At 47.6% G+C, this 25,963-nt stretch overlaps 1 protein-coding gene across 9 annotated transcripts in view; it reads right to left on the bottom strand.

Annotated features, from left to right (window-relative positions):
• CRACDL (CRACD like) overlaps positions 1-25,963 on the bottom strand; it is a 159,580-nt gene that overhangs the window by 9,114 nt on the left and 124,503 nt on the right. For 7 of the 9 annotated variants that reach the window (XM_058428521.1, XM_058428522.1, XM_058428523.1 and 4 more), the window contains 3 exons: positions 10,821-11,008; positions 9,675-9,819; positions 7,399-8,225 (listed from right to left, as the gene is read on the bottom strand). In XM_058428521.1, coding sequence (XP_058284504.1) covers positions 8,083-8,225; positions 9,675-9,819; positions 10,821-11,008 — 476 coding nt within the window. In that variant the 3' untranslated portion in view covers positions 7,399-8,082. Of the gene's footprint in view, positions 1-7,398; positions 8,226-9,674; positions 9,820-10,820; positions 11,009-25,963 lie in introns of those variants that run through there. The other 2 variants (XM_058428520.1, XM_058428527.1) reach the window with 2 other exon arrangements.

The following is a 25,963-nucleotide window of genomic DNA, read 5'->3' as shown; positions in this document are numbered from 1 at the left end:
GTGGGAGCCTGGGCAGCCCGCACTGGCGGAAGCACCTGATCCTTACAGATGAGATGGTAAGTGGGGCGGCAGGGGTAAGTGGTGATGAAAACAATCCCTCCGCCCCCTCCTTGGGAGGGATGGAGAATCTAAATATAAAGGCTTCTGCTCCTGAAAGATTGAGTAGAAAGATAATGCAATTTTGCATTATCCTAAGTTTGACAGCAGAATTCTTATTCCCATGGGAAATCCTTCAGGAGCAACTTGTTCTTACTGGATAGTGAGCTCAATATTGAGTTTCAGTTTTTCTGCAAGTGGAATAGCAGCTGTCAAACTGGGCATTTGGCAGGGAGGGCCACTTAGGCTACAAGGCCTGCAGGTCTGGAGGCCTCTGGCCTGCCTGCACACCTTCAGGGTGCTCTCTGGAGAGGCTGGACTCCTGGGGCACACCCTAACCACCAGCCCAGCCGCTGCTGTTTCTAGTCACCTTCTGGACATCACACACACCTCTCTTTTCTTTCCATGCGAATAAGGATAATTTCCCAATAGAGAAGGCAGGAAGGAAGCTAGACAATGCATAGAAAGCAAATGTCATCCAACACACATGTGTTCAGGCTGCATTATTTCTGCTATTTGATCCAAAAACACCTATTCACTACAGATTATTTCCATCGATCAAGGGATAAATATTTCCTTCCACACAGGAGTTCAACAGAACCAACTGAAGGGCTCAGAGGTGGGGTTGGGGAAGCAGATGTGTACGGGACCCAGAGGGCCGTCTTCTGACTGGCTGGTTCTGCATGGCTGCCTTCTGGTAATAAAAAGCTGTCAAAGCATTCTGGACAATGACATTCTACATAAAAGCCTACTTGGAGGACTTTCTGAATGATTACTTCTTGGTAATAAATAGTTAAGAAGAGCACTATATAAAATGCCCCTGCCTTAGATAGTACCTGTTGTAGTTCTAGATGCAGAGTGGCTCCAGGCTGGGGAGGCCGCTTAGTTCAGACTTCCTCCAAGGGTGAGGATCCATATAGCATCCTGGAGGGGTGAGGTCCTCCGGCAGCCTGCCCCCTCAGGTGCCAGAGAGCTCACTCCTGACCGGACATCCTGTCCTGCACTGAACAGCTCTCATAGTTAAAACATGTCTTTCTTTGTCCTCTCAAACATTCATTTATGGTCCTGGTTTGTTCCCTGTGGCGTTATACAGAATGAGTCCATTTTCTCTTCCTCTTTCCTTTCAACAGATGCTGTTGAAACCTCTCCTCCCTCCCCTGGGTCTCTCTGAGCTAAGCCTCTCGCTTCTGTGAAGTCTCACCCACAGGAGACTTTCTCGCCTGCCATCCTGGTTGTCCTCACATGAACCCTCTCTAGAAGTTAAGGATTTGTATTGGGGGGTGCGTATCACTTCCACCTACATTCCACGAGCCAGGACTTGATTATAGGCCTAGGCAGATGTGTGTGTTGGGTGGAAGGGGGCTGAGGTTGGCGATGCGGTTCCCAACTGGGCATCTGCTTCCAGAACAACTCCAAACCATGCGAGGGGACCACAGGTGTTTGAAGTATGCCTCCAGATATCTCTGCTGCACAGCCTGAGACAGCCTGCCGTTTGGGAGGTGTTAAATAACATTTTCTCATACTGTGCTTATGCTTATATTCTTAACCCCAGCTAAAATGTTAACTTTAAAACAAGTAAGGATTTTTCACTTTAAGATCCAGAAAAATAATATGAAAAACCTATTGCTGTGTAACAAATTATCCCCAATCGTGCTGACTTAATAATACCTGCAGTTTCAGTGGGTCAAGGTTTGGGAGCAGCCCTGCCGGGCAGTCTGATCTGAGGTTTCTCGTGAGGCTGCTGTCAGTGTGTCAGCTGGGTTGCAGGCCTCTGAAGGCTTGACAGGGACTGGCGGGGCCCATTCCAAGGCGGTTCATCCACTTGGCTGGTGGGAGGCCTCAGCCACCAGCACCAACTTGCTGGCCATCGAGCCTTGTGGGCATCTCCACAGGCTGCCTGAGTGTCCTCGAGATACAGGGACTGACTTCCTTCAGAGTGAACGGTCCAAGAACATGCAAGGCAAATGCAGCTGTGTCTTTCATGGCTTAGCTTCAGACAGCCCATATCTTCCCATCTGCTAACTGTTCTGCAGTTAGAAGTGAGCACTCTGTCTGTCCCACACTCAAGGGAAGGGGAATTATGCTACACGCATTGAAGAGAGGACTGCCACAGCGTTTGTGGACATACTTTGAAATGCCTAAAATATTTCTATTTCAAATCTTCTATAGAAATATTTTCCTGTCTTTTCCCCTAGAATCTAATATAATAATTGCTGTCTTTGAATTTTTTTCTTCCTCAGTTTTCCATTTAATGGTGATGCTAATCTACAGCCCATCTCACTGGCTGCATTTTTCTTAAAATGTCAGGGGTACCTCTATTTGCTCCCTGTTTTTTCTTCTTCTCAATGACTCTCTGCCTATGAAATAGACGAGCATCCCCTCCGAAGTGTGCACAAAGAAGCCTGGGTTGTCCTCAGATGGGCAGCCTCACCCGAGTCAGAAATGGTGACGGTCTCAGGGACAGGCTTATCCAAACCTGGATGGAGTATGGAGGAGGACTCTCTTCAGGGCCGTTTGCATTGTCAGTCCTATAAGATGGATTTTTTTTTGAGGAGCGTGGCAACTCAGGATGGATGGAATCACAAGAACCACAGATCCTGTTGCTGGTGGTTTTAAGCACTCATCAAAGCATAGCCTTGAATGAGGTGGAGAACATTTTACTCATCACATTCTCCTCAGTGGGATGACTCCATTTGTTCTGAAGACATTCTCTGTTAAGCTGCTTGGAGTGATGTATAAGGGAGAGCCCAAGGCAGGCCTGATGTGCCTAAGACAAACAAGGGAAATTTGTCCTGCTAGGCAGGTGAAGCTGTGGGACTAGGAAGCTAGGGAGGGCCATGTCCCTCAGGATGCGTCCCCTCCTTGTGACCCTAGTCCCAATTATTTAACAGGTTTGACCAAGACACAGAATGCAGATATGCATGCAGTTCTTCTGCAGACTGCTGAAGGGGCCAAGTTCTGGGGAAAGAGAGCAAAACTTCCAAGAATGCACAAGTCCCAAATGCAAAGGAGACAGTAGAAACAGAAGACCCAGGAACCACGGGGAAAGCTTTGGATTTCCCATGCATAGAATCTGCTGGCATCCAAGTTGATTTTACCTTGCTCTTCAGGGGAAAGGAAACTCCTGGGGTATCAATCATATATATGGGCTGTCAGAGAGCTGTACGCCCAAATAATGTCACACACCCTTCTCCCTGAATACCAAAGCTCAGCACTAACACTCAAGCCATGGTAAGGAAAACTATGGTAAGGAAAATGTGGCCAGTGTCCACATTTAGCCAGGGCAAGCACATGACCATGTCATCATTACAGTGGCTCCCTCTTATCGGCTGGATCAAAACGTGGGGCTCCTATTTCCAGGAACAACAAAAGCAGCCTGCAGGTGTGGGTGCTTCATCCTTGTCTGAATCTCTGGACGGCGAGGCGTGCTTCAGAAAGACCTGCTTCAGCAATTTTCCCTTCTCTCCTGCAAGTCTATTCCTATCCACACGTAAACCTGCTCTTGTATCAAATAAATAGGAATACCTTCTCTGCCCCCAGCTACTGCCATTTCTTCTGCTCCTATTCATGTATGAGTAAAATTTCTTGGAAGTGGGTTATAGCTGATGTAGCTACAGGCTGGCCAGCTTTGACCTACTCTGCCTGTGCCTCCACCCCCACTTTTCCACAGAAAGGGCCCTTGTCAAGCCACCTATGGCTTTTGTGTTCCCAAGCCAATGGCTGCTCTTGTTCTCATCTGGTTGGATCTTTCAGGAGATCCCACTCTCAGCAGATCCCACTCTCAGCAGATCCCACTCTCAGCAGCAGATCCCACTCTCAGCTGATACCACTCTCAGCAGATGCCACTCTCATCGAGTCCCACTCTCAGTGGATCCCACTCTCAGCAGGTCCAAATCTCAGTGGGTCCCACTCAGCAGGTCCCACTCTCAGCGGGTCCCACTCTCAGCGGATCCCACGCTCAGCAGATCCCACTCTCAGCAGTTCCCTCTCGACACAGCTGATTCTTCCCTCTTCTTTCCAGCACTTTTTCTTGCCTCGCTCTTGCTTTCCCTTTTCCTTCACAGACCCTTTCGACAACTCTAGATCCCTAGTACAGGAGTGTCCTAGGATCAATCCTCCCACCCTGTTCTCCCTTGTCTAGACCCCTGAATTCCCATCCTATCCAAATGCTGATGACCTGCAATTGTATAACTTGATATTTCCAGTTAGATGTCTAATGGGAATCTCAGATTTAAGATGTCCAAACTGAACTCCTTTCTGTGAATCTCACCCTCCACACCCATTTCTGTGTTACCACGACTCACCTAGAAGCTCCAACCAAAAATCTAGGTGTCATCTCTACCTCCACCCTTTCCTTCTCACACCAACCATATCAAATCCACCTGCATGTTGGATTTGATGCTAACTTTACTTTATTATATTTGAGATGGAGTCTCATTCTGTTGCCCAGGCTGGAGTGCAGTGGTGTGATCTTAGCTCACTGCAACCTCTGCCTCCCAGGTTCAAATGATTCTCCTGCCTCAGCCTTTCTATAGCTGGGATTACAGGCATGCACCACTACACCTGGCCAATTTTTTTTTTTTTTTTGTATTTTTAGTAGAGACAGGGTTTTACCGTGTTGGCCAGGCTGGTCTGGAACTCCTGACCTCAGGTGATCCACCCTCCTCAGCCTCCCAAAGTGTTGGGATTACAGGCCTGAGCCACCACACCCAACCTGACGCTACCTTTAAATTGTGGTTTGAATCCATCTACTTCTCTCCACCTCCAGCATTACCTTAGACTAGGCTACCATGATCATTTTTATAATTAGATCACTTCCAGCAAACCTTTCACTAACCACCCAGTCTCATGTAGTCCTTCCACCATGATCAAGACCTTCTGTTTTAGACTCGTCATTGAACTTATTACTATGTTTACTTGGGGTTTTTTGGTATGTTTTGCATTTATTTATTGTCCCCCGCCCCATACCCAAATAAGACAGGTGTGGCACAAGGTTAGCCTGTTACTTGTTTTTTCATCAGCTGTCCCTAGGCCCTCATAGAATGCAGGCACTAAAGCATCACCTGAATGAGGTGAATGGATGAATGAAAATACCACATAGTTGAGGCAGGTGCTCACAATTAAAAATTATAAACGCCTCCCCCTCCCTTTTTCCAGTCTGTCTAAGGAATTAAAGGATGAGGTGTCCCTAGGACATAGGAACCCCCAAGGTCAAGTTCAGTGCTCTCATGTCTGGGTTGTCTTGGAGACCACAGATTCACCACTGCACCAGTGCTTTTTATTTTTAAATTTTTTTTTCTGCTTTTTATTTTTAAATTTTTTTTTTCACTCTGTCGCCCAGGCTGGAGTGCAGTGGTGTGATCTTGGCACACTGCAACCTCCGCCTCCCGAGTTCAAGCAATTCTCCTGCCTCAGCCTCCTGAGTAGCTGGGATTACAGGTGCCTGCCACCATACCCAGCTAATTTTTTTGTATTTTTAGTAGAGATGGGGTTTCACCATGTTGGCCAGGCTGGTCTTGAACTCCTCACCTCAAGTGATTCGCTGCACCAATGCTTTTTAAAAATGGGGATGTTGGCTGGGTGGAGCGGCTCATGCCTGTAATCCCACACTCAGGGAGGCTGAGGCAGGAGGATCGCTTGAGCCCAGGAGTTCAAGACCAGCCTAGGCAACATAGTGAGACCCCCATCTCTACAAAAAAAAAAAAAAGGAAGATTAGCCAGGTGTGGTGGTGCACATCTGTTGTCTCAGCTACTTGGAAGGCTGAGGTGGGAGGATTGCTTGAGCCCAGGAGCTCAAGGCTGCAGTGAGCTGAGATTGCTCCACTGTACTCCAGCCTGGGGGCAGAGCAAGACCCTGTCAATAAAATAAAATAAATAAAATACAAAAATGGAGATGTTACTCGAAGGTAGTGTTTAAAAGCATGGGCCTTGGAGTCACTTTCCAGGTGCATACCTGCTGTGGGATCTTAACCTCAATGTGCCTCAGTTTCCTCACCTGCAAAGTGGACATAAGTACTTACCCTCAAAGGACTGTGCAGAGGATTCTAAATTACATATGAAATACAGAGCAGTGGCTGGCTCAGTAATTGCTCCCCCGTCTTTCTTCTTAGGAAAACCAGGGCTGGTAATTCCTTGCAGGCTTTTACTATCTCTGCTGCCACTGTGGACTTCCAACACCCCCAAATTTCGGCCAACGTCTCAGCTGGTTACAACAGAAGGGTCACCACCTCCATGCTGAAAGTGGCAACTGCAGGGCCACACCCTAGTGAATTCTCCCAGTGTCCTAAAAATGGCACCCTTCTAACTCACCAGGCGTCAGTGAGAATTAAACCAAGTCCTCAAATACACAGAGAATATCAGCATCTGCTTGAACCAAACCAAACCAAATACTTTTGATCTTGCAGAGAAATCTGCTGCCTCAAAACGGTTCATCTGATCATCTGCTAAGGAGAAACGATGGTTTGGGGGTAATAATAGCCAACATAATTTTTGCCAGTTAAAACAATTCACAGACGCCTCGGCTTTGGAAGCAAGACTAGATGGATGGAGTTCTTGTGTTAGAGCATATTCACCATGGAATTCAGTGTTGACGTTCTCTAAGAGAATGCAATTAGTAAATCAATTTGGTTGGGGAAAAAACTGACCCAGGACTTTCTCAATAAAGGTAGGCTCAATCAATTTGTGTAGTACTAACAGCTAGAAAAATAATATTCATGAAGATGGAAAATACGATAAAAGTAGCAAGGCCCTAGGGTATATAAAATCAAATTATAGTATATCATGAAGTTGTACTGATTCTGATGGCTAAATGCCCCCAGCTATACGTACTCCCATGGAGATTACCTTGTTCAAAGGAACAAATTGGAACTATTTTAAACAGTAAAGAGGCATTATGTAACCAAAACAATTCTGAGATTTCAAATATGTTTTCCTTCTGCCTGGTTTTTCCACATTCCACATTCATGGGTCATACTGGCGATGCACTGGCAACCCAGCTTTCAACAGAAATATGCAGGTTCGACTGATTAGATGCTAAAGATTTATAACTTCTAAGGAAATTTTATATATTTAGTATGTTGTACTAAATAGATGAAAAGAGTTAAAACCCTACATTACCGTCTGTTTTCCAAAATTCTCACTGGGGAAAAAAAAACCCTAAAAAACTCAAACTCCACAATTAACCCAATTCAGAATTTTAAATGAGGCATGTATGAGGCAAAACCCTACTCACTGCATTTAACTCAGTGCTGGAGGATGTTCTCTAAATCTGAGTAGAAATAACATTTACACTTAGAACAGAGGCATGTTTGAAACCTTTTATTAAACAGGCAATGCATTGTGCAGTGGTTAAAGACACAGATGCCTAGTGGAAAAGTCTAAAAATTATTTTTGGAAACAGTCTATGAATTGATGAACCCTGCCATGTTCCTTCATCTCCTTCTCAGAGTGGCTGTCTTTAGGAAAACAGATTGTTTTATAGCTGCTCTTGGAAACGGCATCCCTGTTTTGCCATGAATGTCATGCCTCATAGTAAACATGAAAGAAGACAGGATCCACAGGCAAGACAGCGACCAGAGACATGGGCTGATCTCAGCTGGAAGCACAGATGTCCCTTCTCCTAGAAGGGCTTCTCTTCTGGCCTTTGCTGGATGTCCTATTTATGTGTCCAATTTCATTTCTATTTTCTTCCTTGTCTGAGGCTTCTTTGTCAAGGGAATTCTAAAAGACACATTCGTACCTTTGGGCACAGGAACTGGTTCCTGGACTTTTTCAATGTTGTTCTTGTTTCTGGGCCCTCTGGCCCAGGAGTATGGCTGGGTTTATCCTGTTTGTTTTGCCTGGTTCCTTCCTCTTCCCCAAGTTCGTCATAACTTGATGATAAAATCAATCTTTAAGTTTCACAGTTTGTTTGCCACAATATACTGGCAGTTTTTAACTAAGTAGCTTGTCAGGGTAGTGGACATGCTTTATCAGCACACTGCCCACCTATTTTATAATCTGGGGCATGTCACTCCAAGCTTGAGATTTCTTTCTGGCAAGTTCCATCCAGGATGGCTGATCTGTACTGGCATAACTGGCTCTCTTCAGCTGATGCAATTCCTTCTCCATTATTACTGCAGACTGAGCTGCTTGGAAGGGAGACAAAACAAACACAAACATGGGCAGTGACTTTGAATTTTCCCTTAAGCCTCTAGTGTTTCTCCAACTAGACATCGAGGTCTTAACTGTGTTCTCGAACATAAAATTCAATAATATGTCAACATGTAAGGAAGATTTGGGCCTAGAATATATCATTTATGTGATAAAAAGACTTATGAGCAGCTCAAACAATTCTGGTAATGCAATGAGGTGAGAGAGACTTTGGAAATAAAATGGCAGGAGCTCTACAGATGGGCTGCACAACAATATCCCTCTGCTTAAAACTACTGAACTGATCTGTGCACTTAAAAATGGCTAAGATGGTAAATTCTGTTATGTGCCTTTACCATAATTTAAAAAATATAAAAATTTATATATTTTTATATATATATATATATATTTTTTTTTTTTTTTGAGACAGAAGCCTCACTGTGTTGCCCAGGCTGGAGTGCAGTGGTACAATCTCAGCTCCCTGCAATCTCTGCCTCTCGGGTTCAAGCGATTCTCCTGCCTCAGCCTCCCGAACAGCTGGGATTACAGACATATGCCACCATGCCTAATTTTTGTATTTTTAGTAGAGACGGGGTTTTGCCATGTTGGCCAGGCTGGTCTCGAACTCCTGACCTCAGGTGATCTGCCCGACCTGGCCTCCCAAGTGCTGGGATTATAGGCATGAGCCATGGCGTCCGGCCTAAAAATTTTTAAATACTGATACATGCAACAACAAAGGCATATCTTGAAGACGCTATGCTCAGTGAAACACGCCAGATATAAAAGGGCACATACGTTAGGATTCTATTCATTAGAAATGTCCCAAAAAGGCAAATCTATAGAGACAGAGTAGATTAGTGGTTGCCTAGAGCTAGGAGTGGGAGTGGGAAGTGACTGTAAATGGGCATGAGGTTTCTCTTTAGTGTGAGGGAAATATTGTAAAATTAGATTTTCATCATAGTTGTGCAACTCTGTAAATGCATACATGCTCACTGTCAATATACAGTTGTCCCCTGGTGTATGCAGGGGGTTGGTTCTAGGACCTCTCCCACCTGCATATACCAAAATCTATGAATACTCAAGTCCCGCAGTCAGCCCCATGGAACCCGCACATAAAAAAAGATGGCCCTCTGTTTTCTCAGGTTTCACATCCTGAGGATAGGATACAGGTAATTTTCCATCTGGGTTTGGTTGGAAAAAAGTCAGCATTTAAGTAGACCTGTGCAGTTCAAACCCGTGTTGTTCAAGGGTCAACCTTATACTTAATGAACTGTACACTTAAAATGGATGAGTTTTATGACACGTAAATTATATCTCCGTTAAGAGCTGTGTAGAAAACTCAATGTGGCAAGTAATTTGCAAAAACCAAACCAAACCAAAACTCAAACTGCAGGAACGACCCAGGAAAATGATTTCAAAGTATGTGGTAAGGTTTGCAGATTTCATACCCAAGTTCTGATGGGACAATGAGATTCCTCTTTGCAGCCCTTCCTTGAGGTTGAGCTTTGCCCCCTGCTTCCGGTCCACAGTGGGCTTCACAGGGGTTATCAGGAAAGACTTGCTGCGGACAAAGTCAGCTTGCTTCACAGGCTCCTGTTGGGACATAAGACACATGCTGCCAAGTTACCAGTGATTTAGACAGGGGCAAACACAACCAAAGTGAAGGAGCTGCAAAGTTGCTCGTCCAAGATGCCTGCGCTGCTGGCACTTTCTTGGGAGGGCGCCCTGGTGTCAGCTCACTAATACTGAGTGGTCAGATGCTGGCGCTCAGACCAGTATGCGGCCTTATCCTGGGACACACGTGCATCATGGCTTCCTTCCTGTCCCCATACCTGGCCTCAGTGCCAGATGGCAGGGATTCCATTTGAAAGTCAAGATTTGTTTAGAAATCGTTTTGTGATTTTTATGACAGTTGGTATAGTTATAGATGTCCCAAACTGGTTACTATTTGTTTTCTAAATTCCCCACGCCTGCATGAGGGTCTTCAAGTCTGGATTCATCATGGTGCTATTGGGGGATACAAAAATTGCGAGTCTCGGCCTGATTCTAGGCATAGTTGTTTGGGTTGGTGAAAGCTGCCTTCAGTTCAGAGTACAAAATGGAACCACAGGTTCCAGCCCTGCAGCCCCAGGTGAGGAATGAGGAGCTCTAGCATGTGGCCGGTGGAGCAGCAAAGAGCAGGGCTCGCTCCTCACAGCATGATGAGCTGGGATGGAGCTGTTGACATCACTGCTGTGTGTCTAACTCAGAAGTTATTTTAACCTCCTTCCATTTTTCTAGATGCTGAGCTGCTGTGTTGCCAAGGAGGCAGGGAGTAGAGAACTGTCTGCACTGCCTAAGTGATTCATGTGTTTCTCTGCATCCCCAACAACTCAGCATATGCAAAGGCAGGCAGAATGCTCCACCATGGAGGTTATGATTTGGCAAGTCATTTATTTTGCTCCATTGGCCCTCGACCACACATCCACAACCACCACAGGTGACGGTCCCTGTGACGCCCATGCAGGACATGTGGTCCTTACAGGGTCCTCGCCCCAGTCCCAGCTGGCTGCTCCCTCCTGCACCCACAGAATGGAAGTATTTGCTCTAAGCACCTGGGCTCTCTCGGGCACCTTGGCTTGCTTTCCTGGTTCAGACTTCAGGGTCCGTGCCCCAGGCTTGTCTTCCTGGTTGGGTGGCTGGTCCAAGGTCCCTTTCCGCTTCTGCCGAGTGATGGTGATCCAGGGTGGCACAGGCTGCCCATCAGCCCCAGGCCCTGTTGCTGCAGGCGGCAGACTCTTTTCTGTTGGGTAAAGGCACAAGATTACAGAAACAGTCCTATTCCCTCTTCGGTTTCACCCTTTGTGTCTCCCGCACAGAGAACACTACTGCTTTGGTTCAGGGTTGCAGGGGGTCTGGGAGAGGATTACTTTCTTTAGGGGCTTTGTTTTCTTATTAAAGATGCATCAGAGAGATTATGCTCCTCTAGTCTGAGCCCCCCAAAATTAAATGCAACTGCTTCTATAGGGTCGGTGTGTACTTTAAAGCCAACTTCCTCCTAGGAATCCTTTCTGGAAGGAGATAAAAATAAGTACACAAATAGATAAAATTTCTTTAATATAATCCTGTCATTTTGGACCAGTATGTACTGGTCCAAATGCTGATTCCTGCTCAAATGCTGTAGACACACTATTAATCTCTTGTCTTCTAAAAACTGTGAGCATAACTTTCCCTTTCCGGAGAGAGTGACACCAAAAACTGGTCACAGTTGCTTTCCTTAATGTTCTGGAGAGAAGAGAAATAGTGCCTTTGAAACCACATAGAGTTGGCCGGGTACGGTGGCTCATGCCTGTAATCCCAACACTCTGGAAGGCCAAGGGGGGGTGTTTCACCTGAGGTCAGGAGTTTGAGACCAACTTGGTCAACATGGCAAAACCCCGTCTCTACTAAAAATAAAAGAATTAGCCGGGCGTGGTGGCACATGCCTGTAGTCCCATCTACTTGGGAGACTGTGGCAGGACAATCGCTTGAGCTTGGGAGGTGGAGGTTGCAGTGAGCCGAGATCACGCCATTGCACTCCAGCCTGGACAAGAGTGAGACTCCGTCTCAAAAAAAAAAAAAAAAAGACACCATATGTTTTGTTGAATCTCCTTCCATATTAACTGTGCTTATCTTTGGGTGGTGAAATTGTGGGTCATTCCCCTCCTCTTACATTTCAACTCTTCTGTATTCATATTTTCTATGATAAGAATTTATTACCTTCATCAATAGAAACAAGAAATCTGTGGATTAAATAAGTGGCTTTTCTTTTCTTTTTTTTTTTTTTTTGAGACAGGGTCTCACTCTGACACCTAGGCTGAAGTACAGTGGTGCGATCAAGGCTCACTGCAACCTCTGCCTACCAGGCTCAAGTGATCCTCCCACCCTGGCCTCCTGAGCAGCCGGGATTACAGTCATGCACCATCATGCCCAGTGAAATTTGTAGAGATGGGGTCTCGCCACGTTGCCCAGGCTGGTCTCGAACTCCTGAGCTCAAACAATCCGCCTGCCTCAGCTTCCCAAAGTGCTGGAATTACAGGAGTGAGCCACCTCCCCTGGCCAATAAGTGGCTTCTTACAGGTACAACAAAAACATAGAACCCAAGGTTCCCCATGAGCCTGCTTCTGGATGTTTGCCTGCCACAGGATAAAACAAAGGCTGAAACTGATCTCCAACCACCTGGCGCCTCTCCTCAATTCCCTTCTACACAGTGTGCCTGAGTCAGCTGGGTGACAACAGCACTGTTTCACAGCAACACATGCAGATGTCCAGGAGGAATTAATGTCATTGTTCTCTGTGGCCTGATGTATTCCACCCCTTGCTCTGGTGTGCAGATGATATTACTCACTTTGCCTTTGTTTCTGCTTCCAGTTCAGGCTAGTATTCTTTTCCCTTAGTGCCCTGGTCAACAAGGAGGTACAAGCGGGGTGGCCACTGCTTTGCAAGCTACTGTCTCTTGCTGGGGGTGAGAAGAGCCTTCAGCCTCACACACCCAGGACCTCCCCTGGCCCTGGAAGCCAGGGACGGCTCTCACTCCTTTTTCTGGCTGCTCCCTGGGGCCTCCACCTGACTGGCCCCCTGGGAATCATGCTCCACCTCTTGGACTCATCCTACCCCTTTCCTGACTCTTCAGTCTCTCCCACTAATGTCTTCCCTGCAGCTTTGCAGAATGCTTGGGTCTTCCGTAGCTTGAAAGAAGTCTCCACGGAGCCTCACTGTCCCCTGAAGGCCCAGTTCTCCCTCCTCCTCTACCCTTAGCTCAAATGGCCTCTGCCTATGTCTTGTCAGCCACTTGCTGAACCAGACACGAGTTGACACCACTCCTTCCATCCTCCTAACCACCCAACCCCAAATCCCAAGGTCAAGCCTGGTCCTCAACCTGCTTCACCTCTGCAGCTCTGATGTGGCTGCACATCCTCTCTGGGGGCGCCTGTCCTCCTGGGGCATCCCTCCAGCCTCTGAGGCCCTTCTCCAGGTCCTTGTCTGACTTTTGTTCCTAACCTGGAACTCCTGCTTGCTCCTGACCCTCAGTCGTCATTGCTTCCTCCCAGCGTTCTCTCTTCTACTCCTGATCCAACAGGCAGAACTGCTGAAATTACTAATACTTCCTAGTGTACAATCCAGCCCTACTTTCTATTCCTAGCCAGAGCCCAGCATTTCTATTCTCCTGTTTCACCTTTCTTTCTTCTTCCCATTCATTCGGTGTTTGCTATGAGCAAGGACTACCTTATATTTGAGGTGGGAAAATAAACAACAAATTGTTCCTTCAAAAAGCTCAAAGTCTATTTGGGGAGACAAGACACAAACAATTAACTGTGGTAGAAACTGGAAAATGCTAAAATTTACAAAGGGCTATGCGGACACAGGGCCTAACACTGGTGAGTAGGAGTAGGGGTGCCTTCTGGTTGGGATCTGGAGAACAATCTTCCAGGCTGGGGTTGGGGGCAGGTGGAGGAATTGTGTAAACCAGCCCCAAGGAAGGGTATTTTCTGTCTTTTTTCTTTTTCTGTCCATAATGGGGAGCTGTGGGGGTTTTAAACCATGGGCTCACTCTGGAGGTTGTGTGGAGAATCAGTCTGACTGTGGAGGGACGAGAGGCTGGGAAGCTAGGAGGGAGGCTGTGGCCACAGCTCAAGAGAGATGACAAGGGCTTGGATATCTTGTTCTAGAATCCTCCCTGCCGGTTCACCGGGGTTCCCAGACACTACCTCCTCCATGAAGTCTGTTCTGGTCAGTCTCTCTCCTAAGTCCTCTGTAACCTCTTGAGACACTTGCCTCACTGTGTTTGGTACTAGACAGGTTTGCTAGCTGACCATCTACCCAACTGAAGTATGCCTTTGGTCATAAGCATTTCTTATCTACCGAACAAACACATGCCACAGACTATGTACCAGATACAGTTCTAAATGCTGAGCTTGGCAAGAGGTAAATTTTCCTTTCCTTATATCAAGAGCATGCTGGCAGAATTCCAGCCCAAGCACAGAAGGGTCACCTGCTGCTGCCTGTCTGTGGGGTAGGAATGTTTCCAGCTGTACTGTGTATGTGTTTAAGTGTGTGTCTGTATTCACATGCAGACCCACAGGAGTGGGTGGGTGCCCTGGCTGGGCCAGGCCGTGCTGCTGTGGGATAAGGCAATCTGCAATAGCAGCGTCACCAAGCAGTGGGCCAGCTTATGACCACACCACCATTTCTCTCCTTTTTGGTTCCTGCCTCTTTCCCTGCAACTGCTGGTCTTTCCTTTTATTCTGTATTCTCTTCTTTCTCACCTTTTTCCTTGTCAGGAATGCAAGAGGGCCCTTGTAATCTCCAGACCCTGTTACAGGGAGTGTCCAGGGCCACCCTCACGGGCAGAGGAGTGCAGGAATGGCAGATGGGGTCTAGACACCAGGAAAAAGAGAGAGAACCCACTCCAGCTCCTTAATGTAGTTCACAGATGCCTGAGATTCCACCTGGAGCCTCTCAGCAGGTAAGCTGAGAAAGGGGTGATGGGCTGAGCATCACCTTCCACAGTGCTGAGCCTCAGAGAAGCTGTGCCTTTGTCCCCAGTGAGCACAGGCAGAACAGCTGTGTGATGAGCCACTCTGCTCTGTGGCAGGGGCCTAGGAGGCCTCTCCGAACTGTATGCTCACCTCCCGTGCTTGGCACCCACACTGGGAGTGCAGGAGCTCTGGGATCTGTGCCATACTCCACCTGCGGAGGGCAGGAGAAGGGGCTAAAGCCCCTGGCAATGTGCAGGGTAAGGCAGGCTTCAGAGGCCAAAGACCTTACAACATGACCACTCAAGCATGAACATTCAGGGTCAAGCCTGCACCATAAAATAGCTTGAGATTAAACATGTTCAAAATGTCATTAATCCCAGGATAATGTAGATGTGGCCCCAGTTCAGATAAATCAGTTGAAAACACTCCTTTGTTTACCTCTTCCTGCCTCCATACACAGACAACCTTAATCTCCCGGGGATTTGGCTAAAGACTCTGACATCTCAATTTCTCCTCTCCAACCGGCAGAGTTTAAGCTGTGAAGTGTGCCTGGGTTTGCAACAAACAGCCCAGGAGCATTTCTCACAGACCAGGGACCAGCAATTCCGGGTCTGTTTATCTGCGTGGTCACCTTTGCGGATTGTGCAAGAGCCTGATTCCCCATGCAGCTGCCCTGGGAGGAAGGGTAGCAAGTTTGGTTTGCTGCAGAGCAGATGCAGCATGACATCTCTGAAGGCACAGTACATAGGGTGCAGGAAGCTGGGACAGCCACAAAGCTCCCCTAGTTTAACTCATAGGAAAACAACTTTTGATCAGAGAAAATATGTTGTCATTTAAGGATAGGATTCCTTCAAAGGAGCAGGTGGTAAGCTTGCTCTTCTCCAGATTCCTCCTTCTCCTTAACATGGCCCTGCAGTCCAGGATTGATTCTGAAAAGGACATTGCTCCAGCACTAACTTCTGAGGGCTCCTGTTCTTGGGGTTGGGCTCAATGGGCTGTGCTAATGAAGAATGCTTCCTCCCTGGGGCCATGGCAACAGAGTTGCTAATGATGTGGCCCTGGGGCCTGCAAAGCTAGTTTAGGGCCTCAGGCTAGTGCTCTTGGGCAACTTCCAGGACCTCCCTAGACTCGATTTCAGGGTAAAATGAAGGAACAGAAGTCTCTACACCTCCCAGTCTGACTGTAACGATTCCATGAGATAACCCACTGTCTACACCTCCAGCTGTGGTTATGAAGATTTCTTGACATAACCCACTATCTATACTTGCCAGTGTGGTGTCAAGATTCCATGACATAATCCATGACCTACGCCTCCCAGTGTGGTTGTGAAGTGAAATATCCACTGTCTATACCTCTCAGTGTGGTTGGTGAAAATCAGGTGAAATATCCACTGTCTACACTTCCCAGCATGGTTGTGAAGATTCTGTGAGAGAATCCAGGGAAAGCCCTTAGTGGTGTTAGTTGCTGCCACAATTGCTGCTGTTGTTATGTGGTTGTTGCTATTGTTGTTATCATTGTTCCCGCTGGAGGAGGGGTGGAAAATTTTGGTCAAACCTTACCCAGGAGCTGATGGAGACCAGTGAGCCATTCTGCCATGACAACGAGCCCTGTGGCTGTTGTGATAAGAAAACCACAGCAAGCACTGGGTTGCACCCCAGCATCTTGCAGGGCCAGGCAGCCAGGCTGACTCTTGGCTCCCTGAGAACATCATCCACGGGTTCTAGCAGACCATCTCAATGCTGTGTGTGCCAGTCTGCCTGCAAGCCCTGTAAGGGCAGGCGCCTCATCCTGGTCACGTCTGCCACAGCGTGTGAGAGCCAGCGGGTCTGATCGGAGCTGCCCTGCTGCTGCTGCATCATGGAGGAGCCTGGCCCAAGCCACACCAGTGTGCTTGCAGTCCCGCTATCCACAGCGGCGCTCTCTCCTCCATGCACACGCTGTGTGTTACGGCGAGCCTGGCCATCCCGGATGCAGGACACACTGCCCAAGATGAGAGCTGTTTTCATCTGCATTCCCAGGAATCACTCTTAAAATACCCCCTCACACAGAATTCTCCTGTAGGAGAGAACCACAAAATTTTCAGACCCACGTTTGGCATTATTACTGAGCTATCTGTATTCGGGAAGATCTAAAATGAACCATTTCAAAAATCCTCAATGTTAAACCATTTCGAGAGATGTTGAACTACACCTACGTGGGACAGATTTGTCTCATCACTTCATTTTGACTTTCTGATTGGTGATGGTTAGTTCTTTTAGTGCCTATTAAAATTCAGCCTTAAGGTATTGTTTTTTTCCTTCAGAAGGACTTCTGTTATGACCAGTTGAAGGGGCCAGGGTGGCACCCCAATGGTGGGCCACACCCCGTATGACACTAGGGATGCAGCTGTTAAGTCTGGAAGCTGAGGGCTGTCAAGGACAGTCTCCTGAGAAGCAACGAGCTGTGGTACAATGTAAATTCCCAGGTTGCTTGCCTTTTGGCCGAGGATATAAAGCACAGGCTCTGTCTTAAGGTAAGGCAACAAGATTTCCAGGCCTCTGAAAAATTTGGTATATGGTGTCCTTTCTGAAGCAGCAACTTTTTCAGCCTCCCGAGTAGCTGAGACTATGGGTGTGAGCCACATGCCTGGCTAATTATTATTATTATTTTTTTGAGATGGAATCTCGCTGTGTTGCCCAGGCTGGAGTGTAGTGGTGCAATCTCGGCTCACTGCAAGCTCCGCCTCCTGGGTTCAAGCAATTCCCTTGCCTCAGCCTCCTGAGTAGGTGGGACTACAGGCGTGCGCCACCATGGCCGGCTAATTTTTTGTATTTTTTAGTAGAGACGGGTTTCACCACGTTAGCCAGGATGGTCTCGATCTCCTGACCTCATGATCCACCCGCCTCGGCCTCTCAAAGTGCTGGGATTACAGGCATGAGCCACTGCGCCCGGCCATGCCTGGCTAATTTTTTAATTAATTTTTGTAGAGATGGGGTCTCGCTATGTCACCCAGGCTGGTCTCAAATGATCTTCTCACCTCTGCCTCCCAAAGTGCTGAGATTATGGGTGTGAGGCACTGCACCTGGCCTGATGCAGCAATTTTTAAGAAACTTTTTCTTTTTATAACATTTCCTTCTTGTTCATAGAAGTACATAAGCATATTGTACAGATTTAGAAAGTAGGTAAAAGTATACAGGAGAAAAAAGCTTCCCATAAATCAACGACCCAAGGGAGCTGTGTGAACACTTCATACTTTGGCATATACTACTTCCAATTTTCTCCGTTATGCTGTCATCCTAAAAATGCACACCAACAGCTCATTCCCAGGTCTTCACAACATTACTCTGTGGAAAAGAGGCCTGAGTTTGCTAAGACTTCGGATCTAAAGTGGATGCATCATCGCCATTTCTCACAGCCAGCTGAAGTTAGAACAGTCACTGTGCCTCGTTGCTTCAACAAATAGAGCAGCGGTCCTCTGCTCTGCCTGCCTTCCAGGTCCACTGCCACAGCCCTGGTTGGCCTGGTGGAAATGGGACCTGTCTACAGACACTAAGAGGACTTCTGGGGCAGAGGTGGGCCCCAGGCCCCGGGGACACATGGGGCCACACCACTGCTGCAGGGTTTGTCAGGCTTCCTAAACAATTTGAGGGGTTTTGCTTTTTAAAAGCCATTTATTGAGCTGTTGTCAGTCTTGACTCACAGGCTGCTCCTGATCAATACATGCTGGCAAAGTCTACAGTCGCTCATCATCATATCTGTCCCAGAACCAGGCTGTGTGATCTCACTGTGGAACTCAGGGTGGTAATGCTCAACCAAGTCTTCTCAAAACCGTGCTGAGCATTTTGAGACTGAGCAAGAGCTTTTCACAGGGCAGGGCCCCACTGTTAATGATGGGAGACGATGCTGTGTCCCAGTTCCACCTCAAATTAAGCTTACCGCCATTCCTTCCTCTCCTCATTCAACAAATAGAGTCAATCATCGCTGTGAGCTGACTCCGTATTTGAGAATTCGCCTACTCGCTAAAATACATTTGTAATCCCAAAATCAATACACATGGTGTTGGCATGGTCATTTGCAGACATGTGCAGGGCAGCAAAAAATTTGAGTTTCCCAATGTGCAAGTTCCCAGCTGAGGTCAAGCAGTGATGCGCCACCTTATTGTTTTAGCTCTTACACCATATACAGTATCTTTTTTGTAGTCTACTCAGTGCCACATTTTGGGGCACTAGGTTTTCTTGGTGATTCTGCTGGTTAGGCTGCCAGGTGGAGTGCTGATGTGCTGTCTAATGTTCCTAAGCCCAAGGAGGCTGTGATGTGCCTGATGGAGATAATGTGTGTGTCAGATAAGCTTCATTCAGGCATGAGTTACAGTGCTGTTGGCTGTGTGTTCGGTGTCAATGCGTCAACAATATATACTAAATAAAACATCTTTAAACAGAATTACACCTAAAACAAGGTTATGTGTTGATCTATTGATGCTGTGGCAGGAGACACACAGGAAGCTAACCTTGCATTTCCTCCAGGAGCAGTGGCTCAGTACTTGCTAAGTTAGCTTGCAGTGACTTTTCAGAGCATAACTTCCTTAGACAATGAGAACAGACTGGACCTGGTGAGTGCCCACCAGGTGCTAGGCCCTGGGGAAGGTGCTGAGTCTAGACAGGAAGGATTTTTTGAATCTTTCTCTCCAGTGCATGGAGACAGGCTCTCCTGCAAAAGCCATCAGGACCAGAGGATCTTCTGACAGCCACCATGGTCCACAAACAGGAATGAGTTCCAGAGCCTGCTGAAAGGGGACACGGCAGGGCCTCTGGGGTGCTGGTCTCATTCTGTTTCTTGGTCTGGTGTGTTCAGTCTGGAAATGCACTGAGCTACAAACATAGGATCTGTGCACTTCTCTGTATGCATATTATTCTTCAATTAGAAGGAAAAGCACACAAATAACAAAACCCCCCCTAAGACAGGAGTCACTAGGTGCTTGAGAGTGACCAGGAAGACGAGCCTAGCTCCCTGTGCACATAGAGAAATGAGGCAAGTTTGCACCTAGAGCTGTTTCCACACTGCGATTAAGCAAGGTGCCCCGGATGCCCTCACCAGCAGACCCTTTCCACCGCTTCACTACCCCACAGCCTCAAGTGCACCCTCCCTAGGGCCTCACCCCCTTTGCCTTTTCTAACCACTGCCTCCCCTCATCCACACAATCTCCCTCCTCCTCCACCCTCCAGAGCCTTCCCTCCTCTTGCTCCACTTCCTCTCCTAAGTGGAATTGCACAGAGGATCTGACTCCACACAGACTCACTTTGCAGCCTAGGGGCAAACAGAAGGACACTGTTTCTGGGAGCTTCTTTCCCAGCCACCAGCATGGGGCTGCTAGGGCCAAACTGCCCTCATCCCTTACCTGACTCCCAGGTCAGGAGGCACTGCCAAGGGCTCCTCAGCCGGCTCTCCTGCTTTCCCAGGCCACGCTTTCTGTGGCTTGAATTTCCCAACTGATGCTCAGAAACCCGCCTTCCCCTGGCCTACATATCTCTTTTCACACAAGCTTCAACTGCACATGGCAGAAAGATAAAAGCCACTGCTGCTTTAACAGCCCTGGTAGCACGCTTCTATCATAAAAGGTGAGGGAGTGAGGGCCCGGAGAGGCCATCTTCCCCGGTGAAAAGGCTGAGGGAGTCAGAGAGTCTCCCAGTGGCAGCATTTATTTACGAGGGCCTCATATGGTAGCATATTCATCATGGGGTGGGGTGAGTGTCCTTGTCCCAGGACAGGAGTTTGCTCAGGTCCCCATAGTAGAAACTGATGTGAGTTTTTCCCAAATGGGGCCCTGGGGTCTGCTTTGGTTGTTGTCAGAGCCCCTACTATACCTGCTTTGGGGATCTATTGCTCACAGGTAACATCTGTGAGAAGGCATTCATAAAGAAAAAACAATTGTGAGTCACATCTGTGTTTGGGTGTGTGGAGTGAGGCCAGGAATCTGGCCAGCCATGTGTATTCGGGGTACCCCAAGGGGCAGATGCCTTACCAGGCTCTTTTCCTGACTACAGCTGCCCAGCACTTGGCATGTCAAGGCTGGCAGATATCCCAGGGTGGCCTGGTCCAACCTCCACATCTCATAGTAGAGACCCTGGGGAGCCAGGGCTGGGCTCAAGGGCACAGAGGTGTCAGTGGAGGAACTGGACTGAAAGCACACTTGCTAAACTGCCGCTGTCTGTGCAATTAAAGCTAGCCTCTTGGCAGGAGGCAATAATCAGTCTACCTCCACAGAGACAGCTGGTCTCCACTCCCAACCAGCTGATATAACTAGGACCTCACAAGGATATGGGGAGGGAAAGGCACTGTTATTTAAAAATAACTTTGAGCTACAGCACATGATTGAGAAAAAGGTGAAAAATTATTCTACTTACACTTTGAAATGTACACAAACGCCTCACCTTAGATTCCTTGTCTCCCCACCTCAGATCTCCAGGAACTGCTGGAATTCTACAAGAACCATCTAGGGTGGCCAACAGAAGAGTAAGTAATCCATTCCAGGGGCGGCTATTGTCCTTGGAGCTCAGATTTCCCTTTCTCTATTACATCTGGGCCATCTTCACCCACCACTAGTCAGGTAGGGAAATTTCTCCCAACCAAAGAAATGTTCACAGCTAAGGTTTATTCCATCTTTGTCTTCAGAGCATTATCATATTCATAATGACCCTCACAGCCCTCCTTGCAATGTAAGGATATTTTCGATCCCCATTTTAGATATGGGACCACAGAGTCTTATGGAATAAAGTGACTTGTCCAGGGTCACTTGGCCAATATGTAACAAGTCTGGGATTTGAACAGAGACCTCTTGATCTCTAATCTTCATTCACTACATCACATACCATCTCTTACTAAGAGGTATGACCTCATGACTGTCCTATAAAACCACTTTCTCCCCATTTTAACTTATTCATTGAGTGGCAAACAACAGCTACTCAGCCTTGGCACTGCTGACATTTTGGGCTGGATAGGTCTTTGTTGTGGGGAGCTGTCCTGTGCACTGTAGGATGCTCAGCATCTCTACCTGCTAGATGCTGGTATACCTCCCTTCCCCGCCCTACCACAGCGGTGTCAATCAAATATGTCTCTAGGCACTGCCAATGTCTGCTGGGGCCCATACCTGCCCCAGCTGAGAACTGCAGTGCAGCATGACACTGGGGAGTGTGGGCTGCAGTGAGTCTATGCGGCCTCCACCTCTCCTCCAGTTTACTAGCTACATGCCTTTCTGCAAGTTCTTTAACCTAAGTTTCTTATTTACTAAATAGGATTGTTGTTGAAAATTAATGCGTAAAGCATTTAACATAATACTTGGCACTTAGTAAGTGCTCACTATATGTTAGCTATTGTTGTTATTATTTACCCATTTACTGAGAGGGTAAATCTGCTGCAGACCCTGACTTCAAGAAGCTGATAGAGGGAGGCAGGCATACAGGCAGAAAGGTGAAGTATTATGGTGCCTTGACACTCAAGCCATTTTTGGGAAGAGCACAACCCTTACAGGGTCTCAGCAAGATGCTGTTTGCTAATGACAGCCCTGAAACAGTGCTGCCCAGTAAAGCTTTGTATAATGATGGAAATGCCCTCTATGCTGTCAACCAGTCATACGTGGCTCCTGAGCTCTTGAAATGTGGCTGCTGTGACTGAGGAACTGCATTTTAATTTCGCTTACATTTATATTTAAACAGCCACGTGCAGCTATTGGCTCTGTGTTAGAGAGCGCAGACCTGGAGCCTCACCACTCCAAGTGTCGTCCATGGACCAGCAGTGCTGCCATCATTCCAGACGTACTGGGTGGGAAGCATCATCTTAAGCAGATTCATAAGCACTCCTAAGTTGGAAAGCGCCACTGTCCTAGAGTCTCAACATTGTCCTAGTATCTGAATATTGGCCACAAATTAGAACTACCTGGGCAGGCTTTAACACTCCCACTGTCTGGGATTCATCCTGGGCAGGTCCACCAAATCTGTGGGGGTGGACTTCCAGGTGACCGCAAGTTGCAGCCAGTGTTGCCAACCTGTGATCTTGATGCTGCTCTGACCTTCTGCCCAAAGAAACCCTGAAGAGAGAGCTCACAGTATGTTGTCCGCTCTCTGGGGACAACAGTGCCCAGCTGACCAGATGACCCAGTTCTTGAGAACTGGGCTGAAGTCTGCCCCCTGCCCCCAGGCTCTGGTAGATACTTCTTTTAACCAGCCAGTGCCCCTGGTCCCCAGGACATCTACCCCCAGGGCTGCCCATGCTATGGGTCCACATTGTTGCCACCTCAGACCTCACCTCCTGGCACACCCTTGGCCCTGCTCAGAGGGGCCTGGGACACTTCCTACTTGTCATGAAGATACTATCTTCTCTTCTTCAAACCTATTTCTCTCCTGAGCCCTCGGGTGAGTGCACAGAGGGTCTCAGCACCCCCCACATAAGGTTAATAGCTGCTGTGGAGAAAGCACTGAAGCCGGCCCTCTGAAATGGCACCAGTGCAGCTGCAGGGGATGGGTGGCGCTGCTTATCTGCTCCTGGGAGGTGGGCTGCACCTGTGCAGGAACCAGAGCACTGCACCTGCAGGTTCTAGAGAGACAAAAGCACTGCCCGATCCTGGTCTCCCACGGTCCCCATCCCAGGTAGAGACTGTAAGACTTCCAGCACCTTCCCAGTCCTTCTCAGGTACCAGCAGTCACCATGGTCACTTTTGTTATAATCAGTTTTAATTCAGTAATTAAAATGTGTAGCCTCTGGGCGAAGTCAGGTTATGACTCCTGAATGCAGGGTGTCTGAGTAGGGGTGGGGACTCCTTTCCCAGGGTTGAGAGCTGGGGAAGAAGGAAAGTAGGGAGATCAGCAGGACTCTCTGGAGCCTTACAAGGTTTTGTCCTGCTTGGGCCTGGCAGACACTTGAAACTGACACTGGGGGATTCCCAGCCACCAGTGGGACTCTGGCTGTGACCACTTCTCATTGTCCCCTTGTCCTCTTGTCTGGCTCCTCAGGTGGGGCTCTGGGAGCACAGGTGGGTCATGTGGTGGTCCTGTCTGCCCCATGCCCACAGGTGGTCTGAGCCCAGCAGCAGTCCTTCATGTCTCCCAACTGCAGGGCACACCTGTCCAGCTTCTAAGAAGTCCCATGGAAGCTACCCTTGCAGATTCTGCATGAGGGAAGTTTCCTCTGCGCTGGTGGCTCACAGGACTGCAGTGTGCTCTCCACAGAAAGTGTTTTGCAAATCCGCTTTATTCCTCCCCACTGTCCGTATATTCTGAGGGTGGGGGTGGTGAGTGGTTGGTGACTCCACAGATATGCACATGTGCTCTCTGGTATCTTACATATCTGCATTGGTGCCTTAACCAAAACTGGAACAAGGAGAATCCCATTCTCACACAGCATTCTGTGCAGCTGAGATGAGAATATTTTAGTACATGTTTAGGAAAGTATGACTGTACTCTATGAAACTGTATCACATTTTGCAGTTAAAATGCCTTTGCTGCCCTATATGCTGTTATTATGAATAACCTCATTATATAAAGGAGGAAATTAAGACTCAGAGTTTACGAGACTCAACTAGCTCAGAATCCCACAGCCCCTGAGAGGTGCTTCTCAGAGTAAACCCCACAGATCCACACTCTTCAATCTTATCATCCAGCCCCTGCCTTGCTCCTTCATCCCAGCACCTGGTCATGCAGACACAGCCGGGTCCAAGGATCACCCACTGCAGGCTAGGAACCCCAGGGCATGGGTATGGGTGCTCAACAGAGGAAGAAAAACCCTGGAAGTTCTCAAGGGCTCAGGATCTAGTTCAGGGGTCGGGTGAAGTATGCTCAATATGGGCAGGGGTGTGTACAGAGTGCCAGGGAGCTGGTTATCAGGGGCGGGGCTGCAGATGTCGGAGGGAGTGAAATGGCAGACAAGCTTAGGCAGAAATGTTTGTTTTAGCCAGAATCTAAAAAGCCTTAAATGCCTTCTCTAGGAGTTTGAATTTTATTCTAAATATAATGGAAAGGCATTGCGAATTTTTAAAGAGGAAAGCTCCATGGTTCCACCCACAACCTGGGAAGAAAGGGTAAGAGAGTTGAAGGGAGGAGGTACTGTAGGTGTCAGGTTAAAGATGAGGCTTGCATGGGTACGTGGGAGGATAAAGATGCTGCACATTAGGATGATCAGAACTTGCTGACCAAGGTGAACATCACGATTGGCATTTTTCATCCATCAGACTGGAGGAAAAAACACACTGACGACACTTAGTGTTGATGAGGGGGTGGAGAAATAGTCTCTATTCTGCTGGAAGAAGTGTAAACCAGTACAACCTTTATGGAGGGTAATTTAAAGTTGTCTATTAAAAGTGCACATGATCTGAGAACCTGAAAATCCACTTTTAGGAATCTATCATAGAGAAACAACCGTGTGAATACATAGGGATTAAAATGGACAAGAATGACTACTGCAGCACTGTCAGCAAGAGGGAGAAAAGCTCAAACAAGCAGAATGCCCCCTCAGGAGGGGAAGTTAAATAAAATACAGAACACATACAGTGTAGCCCTTAAAAAAAAGGAGGTGAGGCAGTTCACTCTGATAAAAAAAAAAATGTCCATGCTTTACTGTGGAGTGAAAGTGCAAGCCAAGATGTACAGCATTTTTGTGATTAAAATAAAAGGATCCATGTGCCTAGATCTGCATGCCCGTCTTGCTGTGGTTATGACCGCAGTGTTCAAGGGAAACAGGATGAATCTGGTAGTGCGGTTCCCCCGGGGAGTGGGATTAAAGAGGTTCAGAAAGGGGTGGGCAGGAGGCCACTATCCCTTTTTTTTTTTGTATTTGAAAATTATTCTGGCCGGGCATAGTGGCTCATGCCTGCAATCCCAGCACTTTGGGAGGCCCAGGTGGGCGGATCACGAGGTCAGGAGATAGAGACCATCCTGGCCAACATGGTGAAACCCTGTCTCTCCTAAAAATACAAAAAAATTAGCTAGGCATGGTGGTGTGCCTGTAGTCCCAGCTACTCGGGAGGCTGAGGCAGGAGAATTGCTTGAATCCGGGAGGCGGAGGCTGCAGTGAGCCAAGATCGCGCCACTGCACTCCAGCCTGGTGACAGAGCGAGACTCCATCTCAAAAAAAAAAAAAAGAAAGAAAATTATTCTTACATTTATATATAGTAAAATTCACCCTTTGGTTGTACAGTTCTGAGTTTTAACACGTTTAGCTTCTTATAACAACCATCACAAACAGGATACAGAATATCAACACCCTGAAGAATTCCT

The sequence above is a fragment of the Hylobates moloch genome, unplaced genomic scaffold, assembly GCF_009828535.3.
Source record: "Hylobates moloch isolate HMO894 unplaced genomic scaffold, HMol_V3 SCAFFOLD_15, whole genome shotgun sequence".
In the NCBI taxonomy this organism is placed as follows: domain Eukaryota; kingdom Metazoa; phylum Chordata; class Mammalia; order Primates; family Hylobatidae; genus Hylobates; species Hylobates moloch.
This window is presented reverse-complemented; position numbering and strand designations above follow the sequence as displayed.